The 26,156-nt window shown below is 40.9% G+C and overlaps 1 protein-coding gene across 2 annotated transcripts in view; it reads left to right on the top strand.

Moving 5' to 3' along the window:
• LOC139566967 (voltage-gated delayed rectifier potassium channel KCNH1-like) overlaps positions 1-26,156 on the top strand; it is a 55,646-nt gene that overhangs the window by 19,572 nt on the left and 9,918 nt on the right. For both annotated transcript variants that reach the window (XR_011673193.1, XM_071388352.1), the window contains exons 9-11: positions 3,785-3,984; positions 7,209-7,461; positions 14,236-14,432. Coding sequence is in view for 1 of the 2 variants with exons in the window: in XM_071388352.1 (XP_071244453.1) it covers positions 3,785-3,984; positions 7,209-7,461; positions 14,236-14,432 (650 nt within the window). In the remaining variant the exon portion in view is untranslated. The remainder of the gene's footprint in view (positions 1-3,784; positions 3,985-7,208; positions 7,462-14,235; positions 14,433-26,156) is intronic.

Below are 26,156 nucleotides of genomic sequence, written 5' to 3'. Positions count from 1 at the left end.
GTATTGACTGACCTTCATGTCTTAAAGTAATGATGGACTGTTGTTTCTCTTTGCTTATTTGAGCTGTTCATGCCATAATATGGCCTTGGTATTTTACCAAATAGGGCTATCTTCTGTATACCACTCCTACCTTGTCACAACACAACTGATTGGCTCAAACGCATTAAGAAGGAAAGAAATTCCACAAATTAACAAGGCACACCTGTTAATTGAAATGCATTCCAGATGACTACCTCATGAAGCTGGTTGAAAGAATGCCAAGTGTGCAAAGCTGTCGTCAAGGCAAAGGATTGCTATTTTGATTTATTTTACACTTTTTTGGTTACTACATGATTTCATATGTGTTATTTCATAGTTTTGATGTCTCGCTATTATTCTACAATGTAAAATTGTAAAATGGCCAGCATCCCGGAGTCGCCTCATCACTGTTGACGTTGAGACTGGTGTTTTGCGGGTACTATTTAATGAAGCTGCCAGTTGAGGATTTAATGAAGCTGCCAGTTGAGGCGTCTGTTTCTCAAACTAGACACTAATGTACTTGTCCTCTTGCTCAGTTGTGCACTGGGGCCTCCCACTCCTCTTTCTATTCTGGTTAGGGCCATTTTGCGCTGTTCTGTATAGGGAGTAGTACACAGCGTTGGACGATATCTTCAGTTTCTTGGCAATTTCTCGCATGGAATAGCCTTCATTTCACAGAACAAGAATAGACTGACGAGTTTCAGAAAAAAGTATTTGTTTCTGCCCATTTTGAGGCTGTAATCGAACCCACAAATGCTGACGCTCCAGATACTCAACTAGTCTAAAGAAGGCCAGTTTTATTGCTTCTTTAATAAGGATAACAGTTTTCAGCTGTGCTAACATAATTGCAAAAGGGTTTTCTAATGATCAATTAGCCTTTTAATATAATAAACTTGGATTAGCTAACACAACGTGACAATGGAACACGGGAGTGATGGTTACTGATAGTGAGCCTCTTTATGCCTATGTAGATATCCTATTTTAAAAATCTGCTGTTTCCAGCAGAAAATAGTCATTTACAACATTAACAATGTCTACACTGTATTTCTGATCAATTTAATGTTATTTTAATGGACAACATTTTTTTTTTTTTCAAAAACAAGGACATTTCTAAGTGACCCCAAACTTTTGAACGGTAGTGTACATTCACACACACACACACACACACACACACACACACACACACACACACACACACACACACACACACACACACACACACACACACACACACACACACACGTGTATATACATACATACAGTGCATTTGGAATGTATTCAGACCCCTTCCCTTTTGACACATTTTGTTACGTTACAGCCTTATTCTAAAATGTATTAAATTATATATTTTTTGCACACAATACCCCATAATGACAAAGCGAAAACAGGTTTTTAGATTTTTTTGCACATTTATTACAATTAAAAAACATACCTTATTTACATAAGTATTCAGACCCTTTGCTTTGTGATTCAAAATTGAGCTCAGGTGTATCCTGTTTCCATTGATTATCCTTCAGATGTTTCTACAACTTGATTGGAGTCCACCTGTGGTAAATTTAATGTATTGGACATGATTTGGAAAGGTACACACCTGTCTATATAAGATCCCACAGTTGGCAGTGCATGTCAGAGTACAAATCAAGCCATGAGGTCGAAGAAATTGTCCTTAGAGCTCTGAGACAGGATTGTGTCGAGGCACAGATCTGGAGCATCGAAGTTCCCCAAGAACACAGTGGCCTCCATCATTCTCAAATGGATGACGTGTGGAACCACAAGAATCTTCCTAGAGCTGGCTTCCCGGCCAAACTGAGCAATCGGGGGAAAAGGGCCTTGGTCAGGGAGGTGACCAAGAACCCGATGGTCACTCTGACAGAGCTTCAGGACCTTCCAGAAGCTCCAGAAACTTCCAGAAGGACAACCATCTCTGCAGCACTCCACCAATCAGGCCTTTATGGTAGAGTGGCCAGACGGAAGCCACTCCTCAGTAAAAGGCACATGACAGCCCGCTTGGAGTTTGCCAAAAGGCACCTAAAGGACTCTCAGACCATGAAAAACAAGATTCTCTGGTCTGATGAAACCAAGATGGAACTCTTTGGTCTGAATGCCAAGGGACACGTCTGGATGAAACCAGGCACTGCTCATCACCTGACCAATACTATCCCTACGGTGAAGCATGGTGGTGGCAGCAACATGCTGTGGGGATGTTTTTCAGGTGCAGGGACTGGGAGAATAGTCAGGATCGAGGGAAAGATGAACGGAGCAAAGTACAGTGAGATCCTTAATGAAAACCTGCTCCAGAGTGCTCAGGACCTCAGACTGGGCCGAAGGTTCACCTTCTAACAGGACAACGACCCTAAGCACACAGCCAAGATAATGCAGGAGTGGCTTCGGGACAAGTCTCTGAATCCAGTTACAATTAAATGACACCCTTAAATTGCTTCTGATAACTGAATGATCCAGCTTAGTGTATGTTGTCAGTACAGTCCCAAGCTGTTGCATTTAACAGTCGTCAGCAGTATCCTAATGCATTTTTATCACTACCCTTAATTCAGTTCTGTTGCTTGATCAGACAGGTCTATTTGGCCCATCACTCATCACTGCTGCGGCTGGGAAAATGACAGACGTTTTTAGCCCAGCCTAATGCCTCTGAGCGTTGCCCCATTGTGTATATATCATTTTTATCACATTTTTATCACTACCCTTAATTCAGTTCTGTGGCTTGATCAGACAGGTCTATTTGGCCCATCACTCATCACTGCTGCGGCTGGGAAAATTACAGACGTTTTTAGCACAGCCTAATGCCTCTGAGCGTTGCCCCATTGTGTATATGACAGGCCCTCTCTCGTCTCCCTGACTGTTTACCTGTTGTGCTCCGCTCGCCGCCTCTGCGAGGATCGATTGCGTCAGCAACAACAATAATAATATAGTCATGTCATCCACCTTCTAAAACGTCCTTTGGCAAGGTTGCTCAATATCCTTTTCAGTTTAACAATTATGATGACCCTTTGGTTATAATAAAGCCAGTGATTTTTCAGCTTTTGGTGTGCCACCTGAACGATTGAAAACGAGCACTATATTTCACTTCCCTTGAAAATGGATGCCACCAGTGTCATCACTAATGGTTGACAGGACCTCTATTGATTTCTCTGACCCTGCTGTGGAGGAGTGGGACACTGGAAGGGGAATAGGGCGACACATTCTCAGGCAAAGTGCTGACTTGGGTATGAATTATGAGAGCCGATATTGATTGGATAGCTGCGGGATTGAGACACAGAATGAGAGATGGCTGATTTGGTCAGCAGTCAGTGGGAAGTGAGAGGGAGCGTGACACCATTTGTCTTTACAGACCATCTCCCAAAGCCCATTATGACCAATGGAGAGATAATGTCTGTGTAGAAGAAGATACAATAAATGTAACATGCCACTTGTTTTGCTACACACATCGCTGCATTTGCAAGGGCACATAATGATGTTTCCAAGTTAGGACTGTGAATATGGGGATATTATTGTGATAGATTTACAGACTGTTGTCTGCCAAAAGAAAACATCACGAATGGTTCCTTTGGGTCTCTAGTGTTCTGTTCTTTCACTATTAATAATACACAGAACAGTCTTGTCAGTGGAAAAATGCTAATAAACTCAAAAACATTATTCTTACCAGCTCATATTTTTAAGGGTCCCGTTTGCTAGAATCCTTTAGTTGACACATCTACAGTATGCCATATTTGCCAGCACATTGACCACACTCTTTATTGGTCTTTTCCAGCACTCCTGTATGCCACCATCTTCGGTAACGTGACCACCATCTTCCAGCAGATGTACGCCAACACCAACCGCTACCACGAGATGCTCAACAGCGTCCGCGACTTCCTCAAGCTCTACCAGGTGCCAAAGGGCCTCAGTGAACGTGTCATGGACTACATTGTCTCTACATGGTCCATGTCTAGAGGCATCGATACAGACAAGGTAACGCAAACATGGCTGAAAACTTCCATACCATTTTGTTACCATCTCACAGTATGCATCTTTATTTCATGGCTAAGTTGGTCTGTGAGAGGAAGCAAAAGTTATGCATCACCATGGATATTACTGGTATGTGTTGGTGGTATTATGTTGTCATTGTTATACCATTATTATTCATTTATTATAATTATTATTATATTGATACAATTGACTGATTTACCGATACTCATCGGCCCCCGATTCAAATGTTTAAGATATGACTGCATCATTCCTCGGACCCCATACTGATCCAAATGTGCAATGCATTGGTCAGAAAATTGATTCAAACGTTAGGAATCGCCGATTCACTAGCATTTTCCCCCCTCACATTACTTTCTTTTTTGCCTTCCAGAACGACCTCATCTTTTGTGACAACTGATGTGTCCTCTCCTTCAGTGTCAAACTAAAAGCATGTAACTGTTGACAGTCATTGATCTACAAGTCATTTTGCATGCCGAACAACCCTAGGGAATATCAGTAGCGTTGTCAAACTGCACACTGTGCCCATCTTCGCACGCTGACCAATGCGAGGTGGAAGGCCCGTTCCCGATCTTGTGTTCAAATGCTAAAATGGCTTGCGTGATATTAGGGGTTATTAGTTGAGTGACAACGTATGTCATTTGCTAGGTTGTTGTCATCAATGCACTGTTGAAAATGTGTGTTTTAACCAGAATTAAAAAAAGCTACCAGAAACACATCTCTCATCTTGATGTACCCGCTGAGCAGGGTTTACAATAGATTTGATTTTGCTGCACAAAACCCATCAGCAATAGTAGTTTTACTTTGAGCAATTAGTGTATATGGTCATTTTTAGACATACGGATTAAAGTTCATTATTTCATAAGGAGGAATCACCTTTGGGAGGAGCACTGCATGGCTAAAGCGGGAGGAGCAAATAAACTCATACACTTCCAAGCGGTCAAAACCATTTGATTTTGAGATGGGGGTATAATCCATAATTGTGCTATATATTTATTGACTATGTCATAGCTAATTTGTAACGGAAAAATATTGATACATGTACATTACTAGCTCAAACACTTGATCTGCAAAAATGAGAAGTTAATTAGTGGGTGAACCAAAGTGGGGGGACAAATTTTTTTGGGCTACATTGTCCCCACCCCTCCTAAACTGATAGTGGGGTGGTAGATGGCAAGTCTCCTTTATGGCTCAGATTAGGTGCCTACATAGTATACACCATAGCATAATTTACACACGCAGATGTACACATCAACTCAGACAGATCCAGCTCAGAGAGGCCCAGCTCATGAGTTCCATCACCAGCAGATTCAAATTTACAAGGGAAAATGTATGTGCTTATACAACAAATATTAGTGCATCGAATTGTATCGCATCGATTCATTCTTGAATTCAACTGAATCGCACCAAATAATTTCAAACTAAAACTTATCGTTCCTGTATCGTATCGGAGCCCACGTATCTAGATTTGAATCGTCTTGAAAGGGAATGATGCACATCCCTACAATTTATTATTATTATTGTATTATGTCAAAAGGGAATAGATTCATACAAATACAATCTGATGTTCTGTCATATTCCAGTCTTCTGGTTCATCCTTAATTAGAAGTATTCCTGACCTGGTCCTGCAAATGCCTGTTGGGTATGACCTCTTAACATTTGACACAATAGGAGGTGCAGAGGTAATCATGTGCAATTGGCCCTCTATTCCCAGAACAGGGAGAGACTGAAATTTGCAAAGATTCACCCTTTTGAAGTTGATGTTAAAAGGGATCATTCTATTTGGGGGGGGAAGTTTTAGCTTATTTTTTGACTTGTTTCATTCAAACCTTTTTTAAATGCCCACACCAGTAGAAATCCACTTTCTTTCAACTGAAAGACTATGGCCAGAGCTTACCCATGATGTTGCACAATTATTTAAGTCGATAAGTCATCGTTTTAGTCCAAAGTATGATATCTTTGGGCTTGAAGTGACAAATTCGAACTGCCCACCTCATGCAAATCCGTGTGCATGTGGTGTTTTTTCCTATGATATGACAAACATTATTGTCAGCCTACGTTTCAGGGCTGGGTTTTATTTTAATGTTACCACCCACCAGCACGTTATTACGCATCGCTACTGAGATGAGCCAAACAGCCTTGTGGCCACTTGGTTGCCTGAGCCATGGAGCAAATTAAAATAGGGGGTGCAAACATGTTTTTCAACCTCCATTTTTTTTTTTTTTTTTAATGAAAATGATCATAATCCATTGGATAATTTGTCACATTTCACTTATTTTTTAGCTAGTCTGTATTAAAAGTATATATACTGGAGCATTTTATAAAACGGTATAATTGCATGATACTGTATGATAGCATTTTGCAAACCCGCTCCCCCTGTCGCCAAGATCAATGTTTTTGACCACTGGAGTTTTGCTTCACCACACGCTCCACTGCTTTGATTGGTGTAAAGTTATCCGCTATCCAGATAACGAGAAGGCACCCGCGAAAGAAAATTGCAGCGTGCATGATCACGCGCAGTCATTGTAGGCTGTAATTTCTCTTTCCCTGTGAGCACAGGTTGACTTCGCTGTACTTCAGGCAAAGCCTGCTAGAAACCTTCCTGCCAAAGGTTGCACCTTGTCCATTACAATGTAGAAAAACGCATAGCAGCTATCTTTCAATAGTTATCCATATTGCTGGAGCTTCATCATATTATTTAATCTATTTATAAGGTGGATTCACGGCCGTAATTTATGAACGATGCCAAAACTTTGTAGATAACAATATATGGCGAAGTCAAAGACAGGGCAGTGGTTTCCATCTGTGGCAAACTTTTCCCTTAATTGTGCTCCCGAGTGGCGCAGCGGTCTAAGGCACTGCATCTCAGTGCAAGAGGTGTCACTACAGTCCCTGGTTCAAATCCAGGTTTGGCCGGGGTAGGCCGTCATTGTAAATAAGAATTTGTTCTTAACTGACTTGCCTAGTTAAATAAAGGTTCAATAAAATATATAAATAAATAAAATCAATGCTTAAGACAAATCCAGCTCCAGCCATAGAACTGGAATATGATGTATTAAAAAAAAAGCAATAACGTTAGACAAGGTTAGCATGCTAGCTAGCTACACTAACAGCTGTCAGTGCCCTATCTGTTGATGTTTATCAACTCCACGAAGAAAATACACACAACCAATTTGTGAATATGTATAAGTAACCTTCCTCTCCCGCAGGTGTTGCAGATCTGCCCCAAGGACATGCGGGCAGACATTTGCGTCCATCTCAACAGAAAGGTGTTCAAGGAGCACCCAGCCTTCCGACTGGCGAGCGACGGGTGCCTACGGGCCCTTGCCATGGAGTTCCAGACCACCCACAGTGCCCCTGGAGACCTCATCTACCACGCGGGCGAAAGTGTCGACAGCCTCTGTTTCGTGGTGTCCGGGTCCTTGGAGGTCATCCAGGACGATGAGGTTGTGGCCATATTAGGTGAGGGTTCATTTATTCTTAATTTTTTAAACCTTAATTTATCCAGGAAGTGTCATTGAGGCCAGAAGACCAGAGGGAGACATGGTCAAGAGGCCATCTTTGGTATCTGTATGTATAGTCAATATCTGACACTCGAAAACAATTGCATTATAAAATGGTGTGTTTTCATGACCATATTACACTTAGTGACCTTTAAATGCATAGAGCATTGATGGACCTGGCATATTGCTCATTTGGTGAAACTGAGGTGAGAGTAAAGTGGATTGCGCTGAAAAACATGTTTCCTGTTTGTGTACACCTGACTGTAAGGTATTGCATCACATTAGTATTCAAGACGACAATAGAGACTCTGATTGCGGAGATCCACCCCTTGATGTCGGTTCACGTCTGCTGCTTTATAGCATAAGCCAGCCTCAAAATAGCAAATTACATCTGTGCTTCTTTTTAATGTTAATGAAAAGTGAATAAAAGCGTCCCTATTCTCTGTACAATCTGTTCAGGAAGTATGCTCAAGGGCTTACATTGAGCAAACAATTTTTTTTGAGTCGCATGCTTTTTACTTTCATAAGAGCAGTGACAAAATCTGTGCAACCCCTTAGGGCGATTCTCGTGAACACGTTATTATGCGGAAACGAATGTTGTGAAAATGAGCAGTGAGCATGTCAAAGCAAACAGTAGTAGTCCTAATTCTAATAAACAAAATCTGCTTTGTGTGGATCTCTGGAGGTGACGTACAGATGTAGGATCTTAATTTGAGCCACTTTGCTACAGCAGGAAAATAATCCTGCAGCAACAGGAAATGTGAATTATTATGTAGATTATGATGGAACATTTTTTGTAGGGGTTGATACAAATCCAGTCTGAAAATCTAGTCTGGAATTTCAAAGTGGAAATTACAAACTTCAGAAGCCTTTTTTAAACCTCACACACTACAAGTAAAAAATATCTGCATTGCAGGAAAGTTCTCCTGCAACAGGGTGGTCAATAAAAAAATTCAGAACGATTAAGATCCTACATCTGTGTTCAACCACATGAGAAGTCAAATGAAGACAAATGACACTTTCTGAAATGATACTTTGAGAGTATACTGAAGCTCTGTTGTCTGGGACCTGATGTGAAGAGGTCTACAGCAGGGTTCTCCAACCTTTTCTAGCATGAGAGCTTCTTTAAAAAAAATGAAAGATCAAACATTTAAATAAATAAACTTAACTTAATGTTGCGCCACCACAATATTTTGCCTTACGGACAAAAATGGATTAGGTAATAGCTATATTAACCATATTTTCTCATCTAACTTAAAAAAATGTTTTTTCACAATTGTTCAAAAATGTTCATACTTAGCCCTACTAATCAGGTGCGCTACAGCAATCCTCGTAATATAACATAATAAACGTCTTTATTCTCTTCACAAACCGAAAATTCATCATGCTCATCACATTTCCATGGATTGACATGAAGTCACTGACCACCAGAATCATAAAGATATGTTTTACCACTGTTTTTAACTGATCCATCAAGTCAATTAATTAAGGCATAATTATAATGGCATATATAATCACTTGTTTATGCTTTGCTAACATTATAAAAGCAATATGAACTAGAGGAGACCATGGCATGTGCTCATCAGTTTACATTGTGTTACTTCCAAAATGATTCTGAAGTGTGCCAGGCCTTGCAGTCCCAAAATAAATTTTCTTAATTTGGTGGCTAGAGTCAAATACTTTCTGTGGCACACACTATTCGTCAACATGAGCTACCAAAATTATTCTGAAGTGTGCCAGGCCTTGCACTCCCAAGATAGAAGGGGAGGAGAATTTTGGCAGGCAACAAAATTAAACGCAGCCTAATGTGATCAGAAATCTCAACTAGCAAGCAAGTCGCAGCAATGAAGAATTGAGTGCGTTCACGTGAATATGGGGGGGATTCTGGAAGGGGGGAGGTTTTCGGCACAACACCGGGACCAGATTTTGAAACCCCTGCTCTATTACAATTGAGTCAGTTTTCAGTTTAGCCACCCCACTATATAGGAACAAACATGCCATATGTGTGTCAACCTGTAGTGGTTGATATTATTTTAAAATGCTTGTGTGATATAATAATAAAAAATATATACATTTACTTTGCAGGTGTTATGCTGTGCTCATGTAGTGTCTTCCAAATAGACTTACAACAGAGAACCTTTATCTTAAGAGAGAAGAGGCACTCTTGAGTCAGACCTCTGTTAGATGCATGATGGTCTGATAACTCATCCTCAGAGATTCGCTGTGTCACTGAGACAGAAAAACGCTGGTAGGAAGTGGGATGATGAATTTACAATACTCTAGGGCTGCTCTCTGCATCCTTTCGGTGATTGTTTTTTCCCCCAAATCGTCAAGCGAGAAGACTGGTTATCACGATGGAGCTCGTATTTACGCGAGGGATAAATATTTGGATTGCCCTCTCCCTCTAGCAGGGACTTAACCTTCAAGAAATGAGTAGGAGAATATCCCGCACTACTAGGGTCTTCACACTTACTAGACTTTTTGCAGTAATACCCTCAGCTACAGATATACTGGAATGTAAACTTGCGAGTTTGTCACGTTTCGACACTCTCAAAAGTTGCCCCTCTAAGCACTGTAAACAGAATTGTCTCGTTGAGACAACACTCGTACAGTAAAATTGTAATAGCAACGATTTTGAAACGGCTGAAATGTACATATATTTTCCGTATTTTTAAAAACGTGTTTTATCGATTTAAAAAAAAAACTTGTGTACTATCCATGGTATTATCTCGGCTGATCATGTCAGCCAATCACGTTGTCCGTATCTAAAGGTAGTAAACAGCTGGTGAAACCTCGAGAGAGATTGCTGTCCGACAAAACTGCTATTAGGTAAAGTGTATTTTTTGTATTTTTTGTAATCGAACTATTTAGTTATAGAAACACGATACCATCAATGTAAGCTGTAAAATTACTCCCAATTTAGAACACCGCAACATTGGTAATGTAGCTAGCTTGCTAGTTAGCTAGCTAGTTACAACAAGTAGATATGTTGCTAGCATGCAGAAGCAGATAGCTTTATCACTAGCTAGCATGTCATTCTGAGACAAGGAGCGTTTTAGCTATCAGTTTATTTCAAGTGATAATTTAAGACTACAAAAATCTATAGGACAAGTAGTGTAAATCTAATACAGTCATCAAGGCAGGACCCACTCATTTAATTCATACGGAGTAATAAGAAATGTCACATTATCCCTGTCAATAGTTGGAGTAGGATGATTGCAGAGCACCCTGCCTCAGACTGTCAGAGTGTTTATTTATCTAGCTCACAAACTACATTCCTTCACTGTGATTTGTTTTATTCTTGTCTCTCACTTGTGTCTCGCATGATCTATTCAGCTCTCCTGTGTCCTGCTCTAAGAGATCAACCAAGTGCTATCCGTACTGCAGTTTAAACTAACCCTGCCGTCACTGTTTAGACATTGAGACTGCATATGCATTTGCCTGTTGTCTTTTCTTTGTGGGGTTTGTTTTACACGGTGTAGTGCATTTCAGAGTTAAAGAACACCAACTACAGATACACGTGCTTGTTTGAGCGTCTCAGTTTAGATTCAGTTCAACAGGTGACAAATAGATGATTATTGTAACATGCGGTGGGGAGAATTCTATTGCCCCAGTCAGAAGCCCAGGCTTTCGCCATAGATGGTAGTTCTCGTCTCTGGACCACACAAGCTTTAGAGTGCATTCTGCTAAGGCACTTGTCTCTCTTTACATCCGTCAGCTACATTGGTGACCAGGGTGGGATCCTTTCGATATGCCTATGGGGCCTGGGCACACAATGCTCCTAGAGAGAAGGGGGAATACTGAAGCATGCCGTGATGACAGTTGTAACGTCTCCATCAGAGGCCCAGGCTTTTGGCATAGATGGTAAAGCTTTCATTTCTGGACTGCAATATTGTAAGATTGTTACCTCCACGGCACTTGATATACATGTATTGGTAGGTTACACTATATTTAGATACTTCAAATACTGCTCGAGACACCTTTGCTATTTGTCTCAATAAATGGTGAAACACTATTTGTAACGGTGGTCTTTGTTCATATGTACAGTATATGAATGAAACTTAGATTATGGAAAACGAAAACATGACTCACACGCGGTCATAGTTAGTAGAATAATGAATGGATTGGCAAGATTTTGGCACCGTCAACTTCTAGGTTAGTAGAAAAGTAAATAATTTAAACCGACTAAATATACTCGCATTCACTGAACATTTTAGTATTTGAAAGAAATATTCATTTCCCAACTGCTTTTTCTATAAGCCTACAGGCTCTTTATTATTGTTCATACCTTATATTATTCCAATGCATCCAACATGATGCATGCCCACCATGGTGTTGGGCAGCTGCTATTTGAGAACTCGTCTGGTTTATAAATCTTATTGCAGAGCACATTGTACAACTGTGAAATACACTTCTTATAAGAAAATGTTCAAGAATTGAAGGTGCCAACAAATGTTATAGTCATAAGAATGTTTTACGGTCATATACATAAAATACATATACCAAAAAAACTCGGAAATTGATCAAGTTCAGGTTTTCGGTTCGGCCAACCACCTAATATAATGACTTCCATGAAATTGATAAAATGAAGCCTGGTTTGTTCTAAGGTACCTATATGGTAGCTAGTGTAAGCCTAAAAGCTCCTATCTAGCTATGGATCAGCTAAACGTCAGCATTCCGCTACATTTGTAAGAATGCAGAACGATTTTATTTACATAGCTAATGTTACCTAGTCGTGTATGTTAATTTCCTCTTCCCATTGGGTTAGTATGAGTAACGTGTCATTAAAGCAATTTGTGCCAGATGTGGCTTGAGCGGATTAAATTACAATTTTTTTCACAGATCACCTCAAATATCATCCAAGGGTCTCCCAAAAAGCAAGCCATGGTGACACAATGACAAGCTGTTTGTCTGTTAATGAATCCAAAAGGGACATTCATTTCCCTTTCAAATCAAAGTTTGTCAAATGTTTTCAGACCTCGAAAGTAATCTAATGTCAAGATGAAACCACATGACAACGTGTAGATCCAGCTGTATTCCTCCACCCCAAATGAATAGAAAAGTCGAGCAGCGAATGAAACCAGGAAATTAGACCGTGCTTAACTTTTCCATTCATTTGGGAGGTATCGACACAACCAATGTTGTGGGAGGTTATTTCATCTTGAAATTACTGTACTTTCGAGGCCCGGAAACATCTGACAACTTTAATTTATGAGTGAAATGTCCCTTTAATGGGACAATCAGCAGTTTCTACATCAAGTGCTGGACATAAATCAACGATATATACCCATTTATTCTTGAAGAATATAACGTATAAATGGCTCATGAGCTTAGTTCAACTGTCTTACCCCATCAGAACCCAAAATATAAGCTTGTTTAAGTTCAATGTAAACAAAGTAAATCCAAACTAACACTATATAGCCTCAAAACATGGTTAAAACAGGTCCACAGATGACGCAATTGCCATCACACTGCACACTGCCCTATCCAATCTGGACAAGAGGAATACCTATGTAAGAATGCTGTTCATTGACTAAAGCTCAGCATTCAACAGTACCCTCCAAGCTCATCATCAAGCTGGAGATCCTGGGTCTCAACTCCGCCCTGTGCAATTGGGTCCTGGACTTTCTGACAGGCTGTCCCCAGGTGGTGAAGGTAGAAAACAACATCGCTGACCTTCCACTGGGGCCCTACAAGGGTGCGTGGTCAGCCCCCTCCTGTACTCCCTGTTCACCCACGACTGCGTGGCCATGCACGCCTCCAACTCAATCATCAAGTTTGCAGACGACACAACGGCAGTGGGCTTGATTACCAACAACGACGAGACAACCTACAGGGAGGAGGTGAGGGCACTCGGAGTGTGGTGTCAGGAAAACAACCTCTCACTCGACGTCAACAAAACAAAGGAGATGATCCACATTGGCGGGACAGCAGTGGAGAAGGTGGAAAGTTTTAAGTTCCTCGGCGTACACATCACGGACAAACTGAAATGGGTAGTTGTTGGGCAAATGTTAGATTACTTGTTAGATATTACTGCACTGTCAGAACTAGAAGCGCAAGCATTTCGCTAAACTCGCATTAACATCTGCTAACCATGTGTATGTGACCAATACAATTTGATTTTGTACTGTAACTCCAAAAGCTCCCATAAGCTGTCTGATGCATTTCATCAATTCAATTTGGACACTGGAAAGGGACAGATTTGTATTTTTATGTGTGAAAAACAAAAGGTCTGCATATGTGTTAATAACCATGGCTTATAGAGTCTTGGCTAATACTTTTTTAGATCTGTTTCCAGAAAAGTAGGAGCTTGGTGGAGTGAGGGATGCAGCTTTACGTTAGTAAGAGGTGCAATATGTTGTTTTACAGTTCAGTACAGCGTCAGTTTGCCTTGTAGGCGACAAGGCTTCTACAATTGGTATCACAAATGCACTGTGTATCATTTCCCCCTGTTGGTCTCAAACTACATATTTTTTAAATGACCAATTACATAATGCACTTTTTTTCAATGGTCAATTTTTTAGTTTGTTAACATTGTACAGGCAGTTTGCAATTAAAGCACATTTCAGCATAGAAGTATGACCTTGGGCTTTTTACTTTGTATTACCATGAAAGGCTGCAAGATTAGCTTCATGGCAGTTAGATTCATATCATTGTGGATGGGGTTTCCCTTGTTATCATTCACCTCACTATTTATCTCTCCCCTTTCTATCCCCCGTTTTTATCTTCACAGGAAAGGGAGACGTGTTTGGGGACGTCTTCTGGAAGGAGGTGACCCTCGCCCAGGCTTGCGCCAACGTTCGGGCCTTGACTTACTGCGACCTCCACGTCATCAAGCGTGACGCTCTGCAGAAAGTTCTGGAGTTCTACACGGCCTTCTCCAACCACTTCTCCCGCAACCTGCTGCTCACCTATAACCTCAGAAAGAGGGTAAGCTGCCCGGGGGCATTGCTCTCTCTCTGACTGTGTCTCGATGGTCTCCAATATCTTATTGATTGACAAAAAGATTGGATAGACTCCTAAGTTATTTGTTTTTCACCTATCCAGTCCTTTCTGAACAGTGTTCTGGAGGGAAACGAGAGCTATTTAAGAATATTGGCACAGAGATCTCTCTGTGTCCTGTAGTACAACAAAGCAAAGGGGAGGGCATCTCCCTCAATGAATGGTGTTCTTATTTATTTAAAAAAGCTGACACTTCAACCTCAATTGATCTTTCTCAAAGCTTGCTTTTTTTGGTGGGTGTGGCACCTTCTCTTTATGGGAGCTGCTTCAAGATAGACTCAGCAATATTTCATCATCAAACACAGTGGGGAAACTTTTGGCTAGACATGAACAGCATAAAAAAAATACTTCTGCCTTACAGGCATAAACAACAACAATCTGCCAAAACTGATGTCATTGCTGAGTCTACCTTCTCTACCTTCATCATGCAGAGTCAGTTGTACTGTCTCACACTTAATTTGTGACTCTGGCCTTGCTGTTTCACCGTAGTTCATCTCATTCCCAGACACATCCGCCCAAATGCTCGCAATAGCTGGGGACGAGGTCACACCACGATTGGTTCTCTGTGAAATGTGTCTCAAAAGAACTTTCTTGGACCAAAAGGATTTGAGATCAAAATGGTGGCCAGTTCCCGGTCTTTGTATTGCATAGTACAATATTTCCTTTCAGGGACAAGTAAAATGCACAAAGTGATATTTGACAAATGTTGAATAATTACTCAATAATGGGTTCACCTTGTCCTCCATTTTTATTTTAATTTTAATTTTATTTGTCTCTTTTGTTTCTGTCGTTTTACCTGTGAAATGATAAGGCCTCTAAACAAAGTATCAACTCCGGTATGCTACATCAACCCAGGTCGCTTGTGTTAAAGACACGTTACGCATTGCTCCAATAGGGTTAACCCACTTAGGGGGAATTGTAAGGTGGGCTCATTAGCAATATGACAATCATCATGGTGTTTGAATAGTATATTAAAAATGCATAATTTGGCAGATTATTATTGATGCAGATTTCTTGATAATTGTTTTATGTTGCATTTCTTTTTACAGATGGCCCGCAATGTCTTATTGATCTGAATATCAGTGCTATAATCTTCTAGCCTTTAACCATGGTAGTGATGAGCGTGTTTCTTCATTGACTTTTTACACCCACTCAAACACTCAGAACTTGTAAACTGAGAACATCACTGAAAACCCACAGCATTTCCTATAAAACATCAAGTACTGAAATTGATTCAACTTTGCTGAAGAAAACCACAGCATATTGACAAGGAGCACATAGCTTATTCATCAGAAGGTGTTGTTGATTCATCAAGATGCAATCCTCTGTCCTTGTCGTCATCATGCAATTCAAACTTGAGTATATGTTAGGCAATAGAGGTCATGTTGGCTAATACGATGACTCACTTTTACCGCATATCCTATTATGGTTGGTCACGATTGGCACCCTTAGCCGTGGTGCATGCGGTTTCTCGCGGTCATCAAGGTTATTGCTTTGTTTACTTCAGGCAGCCACTAATCCACCGTACTTTTCAGGTTAGGTAACCACAGGGGTTGATTTGGCTAATGCTAGAACCTGCTGTGAGGTATGATACAGGGCAGTGATCATTAGGCACCAAATTGAAGAACTACCTCGACCTGTCCAATTAGAAACGCTCATTGTTGTTTTCTATCGTGTGCCCTAATAAACACGACCCTGGTTCCGCCATAGTGTCGTGGTGCCCCTTTCTGTAGGTTATGCCCATGGAATCAGTAACACACCATTCACACCATTCTGGAGGCCCATCATAATAGCTTTTGATGTCTGTCGACAACCACTATTTTTCATAGACCTTTGCATTAACGCGAGCTGATTAGGCATTTAGACAGTGAATGTCGATAAGGTCAAATATTGATGAGTATACTAAGTCATATTGATTTCAGAATTACATTGATTGCATAATTGACACAGTAGATATAGTTGAAGTCGGAAGTTCAATTAGTATTTGGTAGCGTTGCCTTTAAATTGTTTAACTTGGTCAAACGTTTCGGGTAGCCTTCCACAAGCTTCCCACAATAAGTTGGGTGAATTTTGGCCCATTCCTCCTGACAGAGCTGGTGTAACTGAGTCAGGTTTGTAAGGCCTCCTTGCTGGCACACACTTTTTCAGTTCTGCCCTCAAATTCTCTATGGGATTGAGGTCAGGGCTTTGTGATGGCCACTCCAATACCTTGACTTTGTTGTCCTTAAGCCATTTTGCCACAACTTTGGAAGTTTGCTTTGGGTCATTGTCCATTTGGAAGAACCATTTGCGACCAAGCCTTAATTTCCTGACTGATGTTTTGAGATGTTGCTTCAATATATCCAAATAATTTTCCTACCTCACGGTGCCATCTATTTTGTAAAGTGCACCAGTCCCTCCTGCAGCAAAGCACCCCCACAACATGATACTGCCACCCCCATGCTTCACGTTTGGGTTGGTGTTCTTCGGCTTGCAAGCCTCGCCCTTTTTCCTCCAAACATAACGATGGTCATTATGGCCAAACAGCTCTATTTTTGTTTCATCAGACCAGAGGACATTTCTCCAAAAAGTACGATCTTTGTCCCCATGTGCAGTTGCAAACTGTAGTCTGGCTTTTTTTATGGCGGTTTTGGAGCAGTGGCTCCTTGCTGAGCAGCCTTTCAGGTTATGTCGATATAGGACTCGTTTTACTGTGGATATAGATACGTTTGTACCAGTTGTTCTGGGATTGATTTGCACTTTTCGCACCAAAGTACGTTCATCTCTAGGAGACAGAACCACATCTCCTTCCTGAGCGGTATGATGGCTGCGTGGTCCCATGGTGTTTATACTTGCGTACTATTGTTTGTACAGATGAACGTGGTACCTTCAGGCATTTGGAAATTGCTCCCAAGGATGAACCAGACTTGTGGAGGTCTCCAATTTTTTTTCTGAGGTCTTGGCTGATTTCTTTTGATTTTCCCATGATGTCAAGCAAAGAGGCACTGAGTTTGAAGGTAGGCCTTGAAATACATCCACAGGTACACCTCCAATTATGTCAATTAGCCTATCAGAAGCTTCTTAAGCCATGAAATCATTTTCTGGAGTTTTCCAAGCTGTTTAAAGGCACAGTCAATTTAGTGTATGTAAACTTCTGACCCACTGGATTGTGATAAATTATAAGTGAAATAATCTGTCTGTAAATAATTGTTGTAAAATTACTTGTGTCATGCACAAAGTTGATGTCCTAACCGACTTGACAAAAGTCTAGTTTGTTAACAAGAAAATTGTGGAGTGGTTGAAAAACGAGTTTTAATGACTCCAACCTAAGTGTATGTAAACTTCCGACTTAAACTGTAGGTTTCCATCCAATTGGTGACAGATTTTCATGCGAATATTCAAAAATATGCTTAAAGAAAATATGCAAATTTTCCCAGCAGTGGCGTTTCCACCAAAGTGACTTGTTGCGGATAAAAATCTGTGCGTGATGACCTAGTGCACACAAAATGTACTCTTAGCTTAAGTTTTCATGTAACGCATAAAAATATAATCTAATGTGTTGCCATTCCATTTAACCATAGTGGGAGGACCACACACCATGTCATCGCGACTCCAAGTTTACTTTGATATGGTTATTATATCAATATTTGCGTATAAAGGCATTTCCACTGTAACGGTTTTCTTCCTGGGATGAAGGAGAGGACCAAAACGCAGCGCGGCTAGTGTTCAACATGATTTAATAAAGAATATATTAGAACACTACAAACAACAAAACAAGAAATGTGAAAACCGAAACAGTCCTATCTGGTGCAGAACACAAAGACAGAAGACAACCACCCACAATCCCCAACACAAAACAAGCCACCTATATATGATTCTCAATCAGGGACAACGATTGACAGCTGCCTCTGATTGAGAACCATATTAGGCTGAACACAGAAACAGACAAACTAGACACACAACATAGAATGCCCACCCAGTTCACGTCCTGACCAACACTAAACAAGCAAAACACACAAGAACTATGGTCAGGACGTGACATCCACAGCCATTTCTCGCATAATTATTGATAAAAGATCCAACCGTGTCAAACGAACAAATCTGTCGGCATTTATACAATTGTACCAAAACTTCCTGTTTCCATCACAGCTGTCGTTTTTTTTTTTAATACAGTAAGACTGTTTTATTCGCATAAAAACTGTGGTTGGAAACATGGTTTATGTTACGTAAGTTTAATGAATTAACTATATACTGGAGAGACGGGACCAGATTCACCAACCAACAAGGATTGAAGTAGCTTCCTATATGTGTAGTTTGTTTTTGTTGGGTGGTTTACTCAGATCGGTTGTGAAAAGTGAATAATTAGGAACACACCCATTGTGGATCTATCTTTACAAACTGAAATGAGCTCTTAGCAGAGATACTGAGATATGCAGTCTGGATTTATTTTGGAAACTTAATTTCATGCAAGTTTATAAACCAAATTTAATGACACATGATCAAAAGTCTCCAAGGCTGTCGATTTATTAGTTTAAAAAAGGTAATAGCAATGCAACTATTGACATTGCAGCATAATCTGAGGTCAGAGAAGTGAAAATGCATAATATACACTACCGGCCAACAATTTTTTAGAACACCTACTCATTCAAGGGTTTTTCTTAATAAAAAAAAAACAATTCTACATTGTAGAATAATAGTGAGCGGTAGAGATACTCTTAATGATCGGCTACGAAAAGCCAACTGACATTTACTCCTGAGGTGCTGGCTTGCTGCACCCTCAACAACTACTCAATCAATCAATTTTATTTTATATAGCCCTTCGTACATCAGCTAATATCTCGAAGTGCTGTACAGACACCCAGCCTAAAACCCCAAACAGCTAGTAATGCAGGTGTAGAAGCACGGTGGCTAGGAAAAACTCCCTAGAAAGGCCAAAACCTAGGAAGAAACCTAGAGAGGAACCAGGCTATGAGGGGTGGCCAGTCCTCTTCTGGCTGTGCCGGGTGGAGATTATAACAGAACTATGCCAAGATGTTCAAAAATGTTCATAAGTGACAAGCATGGTCAAATAATAATCATGAATAATTTTCAGTTGGCTTTTCATAGCCGATCATCAAGAGTTGAAAAACAACAGGTCTGGGACAGGTGGCGGTTCCATAACCGCAGGCAGAACAGCTGAAACTGGAATAGCAGCAAGGCCAGGCGGACTGGGGACAGCAAGGAGTCACCACGGGCGGCAGTCCCGACGCATGGTCCTAGGGCCCAGGTCCTCCGAGAGAAAGAAAGAGAGAAGGAGAAAATTAGAGAGAGCCAAGATTTTCAAAATTTCCATAAATGACAAGCATGGTCAAATAATAATCAGGAATAAATCTCAGTTGGCTTTTCATAGCCGATCATTAAGAGTTGAAAACAGCAGGTCTGGGACAGGTAGGGGTTCCATGACCGCAGGCAGAACAGTTGAAACTGGAATAGCAGCAAGGCCAGGCGGACTGGGGACAGCAAGGAGTCACCACGGCCGGTAGTCCCGACGTATGGTCCTAGGGCTCAGGTCCTCCGAGAGAAAGAAAGAGAGAAGGAGAAAATTAGAGAGAGCCAAGATTTTCAAAATGTTCATAAATGACAAGCATGGTCAAATAATAATCAGGAATAAATCTCAGTTGGCTTTTCATAGCCGATCATTAAGAGTTGAAAACAGCAGGTCTGGGACAGGTAGGGGTTCCGTAACCACAGGCAGAACAGTTGAAACTGGAATAGCAGCAAGGCCAGGCGGACTGGGGACAGCAAGGTGTCATCATGCCCGGTAGTCCTGACGTATGGTCCTAGGGCTCAGGTTCTCAGAGAGAAAGAGAGAACGAGAGAATTAGAGAGAGCATACTTAAATTCACACAGGACACTGGATAAGACAGGAGAAGTACTCCAGGTAACCAACTGACCCTAGCCCCCCGACACAAACTACTGCAGCATAAATACTGGAGGCTGAGACAGGAGCGGTCAGGAGACACTGTGGCCCCATCCGAAGAAACCCCCGGACAGGGCCAAATAGGAAGGATATAACCCCACCCACTTTGCCAAAGCACAGCCCCCGCACCACTAGAGGGAAATCCTCAACCACCAACTTACAATCCTGAGACAAGGCCGAGTATAGCCCACAAAGGTCTCCACCACAGCACAAACCAAGGGGGGGCGCCAACCCAGACAGGAAGATCACGTCAGTAACTCAACCCACTCAAGTGACGCACCCCTCCTAGGGACGGCATGAAAGAGCACCAGCAAGCCAGTGACTCAGCCCCTGTAACAGGGTTAGAGGCAGAGAATCCCAGTGGAGAGAGGGGAACCGGCCTGGCAGAGACAGCAAGGGCGGTTCGTTGCTCCAGAGCCTTTCCGTTCACCTTCACACTCCTGGGCCAGGCTACACTCAATCATATGACCTACTGAAGAGATAAGTCTTCAGTAAAGACTTAAAGGTTGAGACCGAGTCTGCGTCTCTCACATGGGTAGGCAGACTGTTCCATAAAAATGGAGATCTATAGGAGAAAGCCCTGCCTCCCGCTGTTTGCTTAGAAATTCTAGGGACAATTAGGAGGCCTGCGTCTTGTGACCGTAGCGTACGTATTGGTATGTACGGCAGGACCAACTCGGAAAGATAGGTAGGAGCAAGCCCATGTAACGCTTTATAGGTTAACAGTAAAACCTTGAAATCAGCCCTTGCCTTAACAGGAAGCCAGTGTAGGGAAGCTAGCACTGGAGTAATATGATCAAATTTCTTGGTTCTAGTCAGGATTCTAGCAGCCGTATTTAGCACTAACTGAAGTTTATTTAGTGCTTTATCCGGGTAGCCGGAAAGTAGAGCATTGCAGTAGTCTAACCTAGAAGTAACAAATGCATGGATTAATTTTTCTGCATCATTTTTGGACAGAAAATTTCTGATTTTTGCAATGTTACGTAGATGGAAAAAAGCTGTCCTTGAAACAGTCTTGATATGTTCGTCAAAAGAGAGATCAGGGTACAGTACATACAGTACTACTGTGATTATTATTATTTGACCATGCTGGTCATTTATGAACATTTGAACATCTTGGCCATGTTCTGTTATAATCTCCACCCGGCACAGCCAGAAGAGGACTGGCCACCCCTCATAGCCTGGTTCCTCTCTAGGTTTCTTCCTAGGTTTTGGCCTTTCTAGGGAGTTTTTCCTAGCCACCGTGCTTCTACACCTGCATTGCTTGCTGTTTGGAGTTTTAGGCTGGGTTTCTGTACAGCACTTTGAGATGTCAGCTGATGTACGAAGGGCTATATAAATACATTTTATTTGATTTGAAAACATCAAAACTCTGAAATTACACATGGAATCATGTAGTAATCAAAAAAGTGTTAAACAAATCCAAATATATTTTATATTTGTGATTCTTCAAAGTAGCCACCCTTTGCCTTGATGACAGCTTTTGGCGATGTCATTTATATCTCCCTCTCTAACTTTAAGCATCAGCTGTCAGAGAAGCTTACCGATCACTGTACCTGTACACAGCCAATCTGTAAATAGCACACCCAACTACCTCATCCCCATATTGTTACTTTTCCTCTTGCTCTTTTGCAGGAGTGTTAATGCTCCAGTGTTAATGCTAAATTGTAATTATTTCGCCTCTATGGCCTATTTGCCTTACCTCCCTACTCTTCTACATTTGCACACACTGTACATAGATTTTTCTATTGTGTTATTGACTGTACGTTTGTTTATGTGTAACTTTGTGGTGTTTTTGTCGCACTGCTTTGCTTTATCTTGGTCAGGTCGCAGTTGTAAATGAGAACTTGTTCTCAACTGGCCTACCTGGTTAAATAAAGGTAAAATATATATTTTTTTAATGTAGAAAATAGTAAAAATAAGGAAAAACCTTTGAATGAGTAGGCGTTTTAAAACTTTTGACCGGTTGTGTATATAAATATTTCACTTAGCAAATGCTTTTATCCGAAGCGACATACAGTACAGCGAGTGGTTACATTTGACGAGAGAGCTGCTTTCAACTTCTTGTCTTATAGTGCCTGCAAGATGGATGTCAAGTATGCATGAATCTTTAATATCACCTTTATTTAACTGTTACATCATATTCATTAAATAGTTATGGATGACTCATTCAACCTCAACCCTCGCCCCTGTAACTTTTCGCAGTTCTATCAACTTACCTGGTAAAAGAAGGTTTACAATTCATAAATGCTTTATCTAGACTGTTGGGGTCCCATTCCCATTATGGAAAAGCATGCATTACTTTCACGTGAATCATTCATTGATGTCAGTGGGAGACTTGCATGAAAATGTTTGTCAAACCCACAGATTTAAGGTTAGAAATACTGCCCCTTAGTGATGCCCTTGAGATTTGCATAAAGTTAAAAAAAAAACATGACATTTCAGAAGGGGAAGTAACCTAGGTGGTGAGTGTGAGAACTCCTTCAGGGCTATGGTCAGATCCTCCTCTCGGTTCTACTTTACCATGAAGATGTAAAAAAAAAAAAAAAAAATCCCTTCTGTACCAGAATTCACAAGGTCAAGGTGAGAAACGGGAAGTGTGAAAGACCTCCAGTATTGCAGTTGAGTGCAGCAGCAAGGGACATTGCACATAAAGTGATTAATAGATTAACACACAAGCTCTGGGAATATATTGTTACAACAGAGAGACATTAGTCACTTGTTCGATCACTGTCCATGCGCCAAGAATTGAAATTTGTAATCGGTCATTCAATAAATTTTCATGTGTATATCACTTTTGACAAATTAAGTGGTCCAACAAAAAAAAACATGGGCCTGAAATCCACAAAGAGCAAAGGTGACTGGAGTAAAAACAAAGCCTTAAGAAGAACTAGACCCTTGAGAGGTAAACCCAGATAGTTCAGGGTTCATAATATTGACCACCAATGCCAGACAGTTGTCCTTTAAAGGCAAAGTCAAAGCAGTGCCTGGTAATGTTGCCAGCACAGCATGGTGGAAGCCAGCCAACGGGGATAAAAAACACTACAATCATATTCCCTCACTGTATAGTATTGGGCAATACTTTACTACTACAATACAGTACCTACTACCACATACCACCACTTCCATGTTGTGCTACAATGACTACTACTGCTACTACAGCTACAAAGTACATAACTGTTCAGAAGATGAGTAACACCAACTTTTTGATCAAAAGACAAATCCTATAACAGGAGGTTGGTAACACCTTATTTGGGGAGGACGGGCTCGTGGTAATGGCTGGAGCGGAATCAGTGGAATAATTTCAAATACATCAAACACATGGTTTGACGCAATTCCATTCGCTCCGTTCCAGCCAATACTATGATCCGTCCTCCCCTCAGCAGCCTCCACTGAATCCTATGTGTACCACCTCTCCACCCCAGGCTGATTAAACACACGGTGGGTAATTGTCTGCCATCACCAGTCTCTCTCCATCTTCTTCCCATGATCTTTTTCGCCTCTTTGTTTCCCTTTCGTTGTCTCTCCACCCCTCTCACGGCCTCTCCCTTCCCCTGATCGATCTGAAACCCAGCCCTGCTGCACGGGACCCGCTCTGCCGCACTGTGCAATAATGATCTCCTGTGTGAGAAATGACCCTGACTCGCTTGAGGAGGCAATACCCCATACGGCATCGTCTGCAGTCGCTTCACAGGACAGATCTTTTGACATCACACATCAGGATTTACACAAATAATTCCTCTACTCTATAAGGTTCTTATGTCTTTTTCACCAATCGAATATGTCTCTATTAAGGAACTCTACGGAGATTTTGCTGGTGAAGTTTCAGCCAATATTACTGGTCTTGTGAGAAATCTGGGATACCAGGGTCTGGGATACAAGTCTAAATCTAATACAATAATCTGATGGACTACAGTATTTGTGCTGTATTTCCTAATAACACGTTGATCGACATGATTTCGTGACCAGCTGTTTCATAACATTAAACAACTAGCCACAATAATCCACTCTACAAAGCATTATGTACCAACTACTCCCTTGTTCTTCATCTATGTGTAATCATACGACTACCAAGAACTTTAAAATTCTCCTGACCCCATATGTTAATCCATTGTCACGATTCAATTTCACCAGGTGAAATGGCTAAATGAAAACGACTAGGGTAATTAAGATATTGGTTACGTGGTTAATGTCAAAATGATTCCCGGGGAAAGCCTCTGCAGTCTGCATGACCACATGTAATCATGATCTGAGAAAGGTCTTATTACTAACACAAGATACTGAGATTGATCTGTCACTACATGGACTATGGACACATTTTCTTGTTAGCCATACTGAATCTCAAATACCATCATGGTCATGGACAAATTAATATTAACTGAATGAATCTGCCACATTCCTAGAGACGGATAAAGATGGAGACAGTTATGGGCAATGTGGCGACTTCTTGTAGCCGTGATTAGATGACATATTACAGGTGAGTAATTGTCGTGCTGTAATTTGCTGAAGATGGAACAGTACAGCTGTAGTGCGGGCACAATTACCGTATAAATGAATGGTTATGGATGAAGACCGTCATGAAAATTAAAAGTTACATTTTAATGTCACGTACACAAGTACAGTGAAATGTCTTTCTTGCAAAAGCTCTAAAACCCAACAATGCAGTAATCAATATCAATTTAGTACTAAAATAACATTGAAGTACAACAAAATACGTACAATATACAAATAAGTACATGAGTAATATACTGGGTCAGTTCCAATACATGTGCAGCGATACTGGAGAGGTACTTTGCCTTCAGAAAGTATTCATACCCCTTGACCTTTTCCAAATGTTGTTGTGTTACAGGATTAATTCCAAATGTATTACATTGATTTGATTATCACCCATCTACACACAATAACCCACAATGACATAGTGAAAACATGTTTAGACATTTTAGCAAATGTATTGAAAATGAAATACATGAAAATCATTTACATAAGTATTCACACCCCTGGGTCAATATGTTAGAATCGCCTTTGGCAGAGCTTTGCACACCTGGATTGTACAATATTTGCCAATTTATTATTTTCAAATATTGGCCTGTTGGAAACTACAACTCCCTGCTACATTGCACAGTTCAAGGCTAGATATGATTTATCTCTAGAGAAACTGTGCAATGTGTGCATTGAGCTCACAGGGGGAAAAAATGAACAAAATGGAATTAAAATAATTGAACAGACGTTGTTTTTCCGATCAGCACTACTTTTTAGCCGTACTGAATCCTTCCTCAGGTCAAGCAGTTATCTCAGCTCTCTGGTCTGCCAAAAATACAAAAGATCTGATTGGCTGTTCAGGGGATTGTGCTTTATGAATACACAAATGTCATTTGCACTGTGGGATAGTCCATGCCTTTTGGAGCAGTCTTTGGAGAAGTCTGAATGTGTATTAGACATTGACGGCCTCTGTTTGAACGGACAGCTAAAGCTGCGTTTTGCATGCTTTGAGATGGAAAGTTATTGTGTATTGATTGTGACCAGTGCTTTGCCTTAATCTGGCAAGTTTGAATAAAGCGTTGCTTAAAGCATTTAGATAGGCATTGGGTCAATGTTAACCTCACCCACTTCGCTCTAAAATATCTGATGCGACGAGAAAATCAATTAATTTCAGTTACTTGGTTAGACTAATACAATTTCAAGGTTTCAAATAAATGCTCTCAGAACCATACTTG

The sequence above is a fragment of the Salvelinus alpinus genome, unplaced genomic scaffold (genome assembly GCF_045679555.1).
Source record: "Salvelinus alpinus unplaced genomic scaffold, SLU_Salpinus.1 scaffold_40, whole genome shotgun sequence".
NCBI lineage: Eukaryota > Metazoa > Chordata > Actinopteri > Salmoniformes > Salmonidae > Salvelinus > Salvelinus alpinus.
This window is presented reverse-complemented; position numbering and strand designations above follow the sequence as displayed.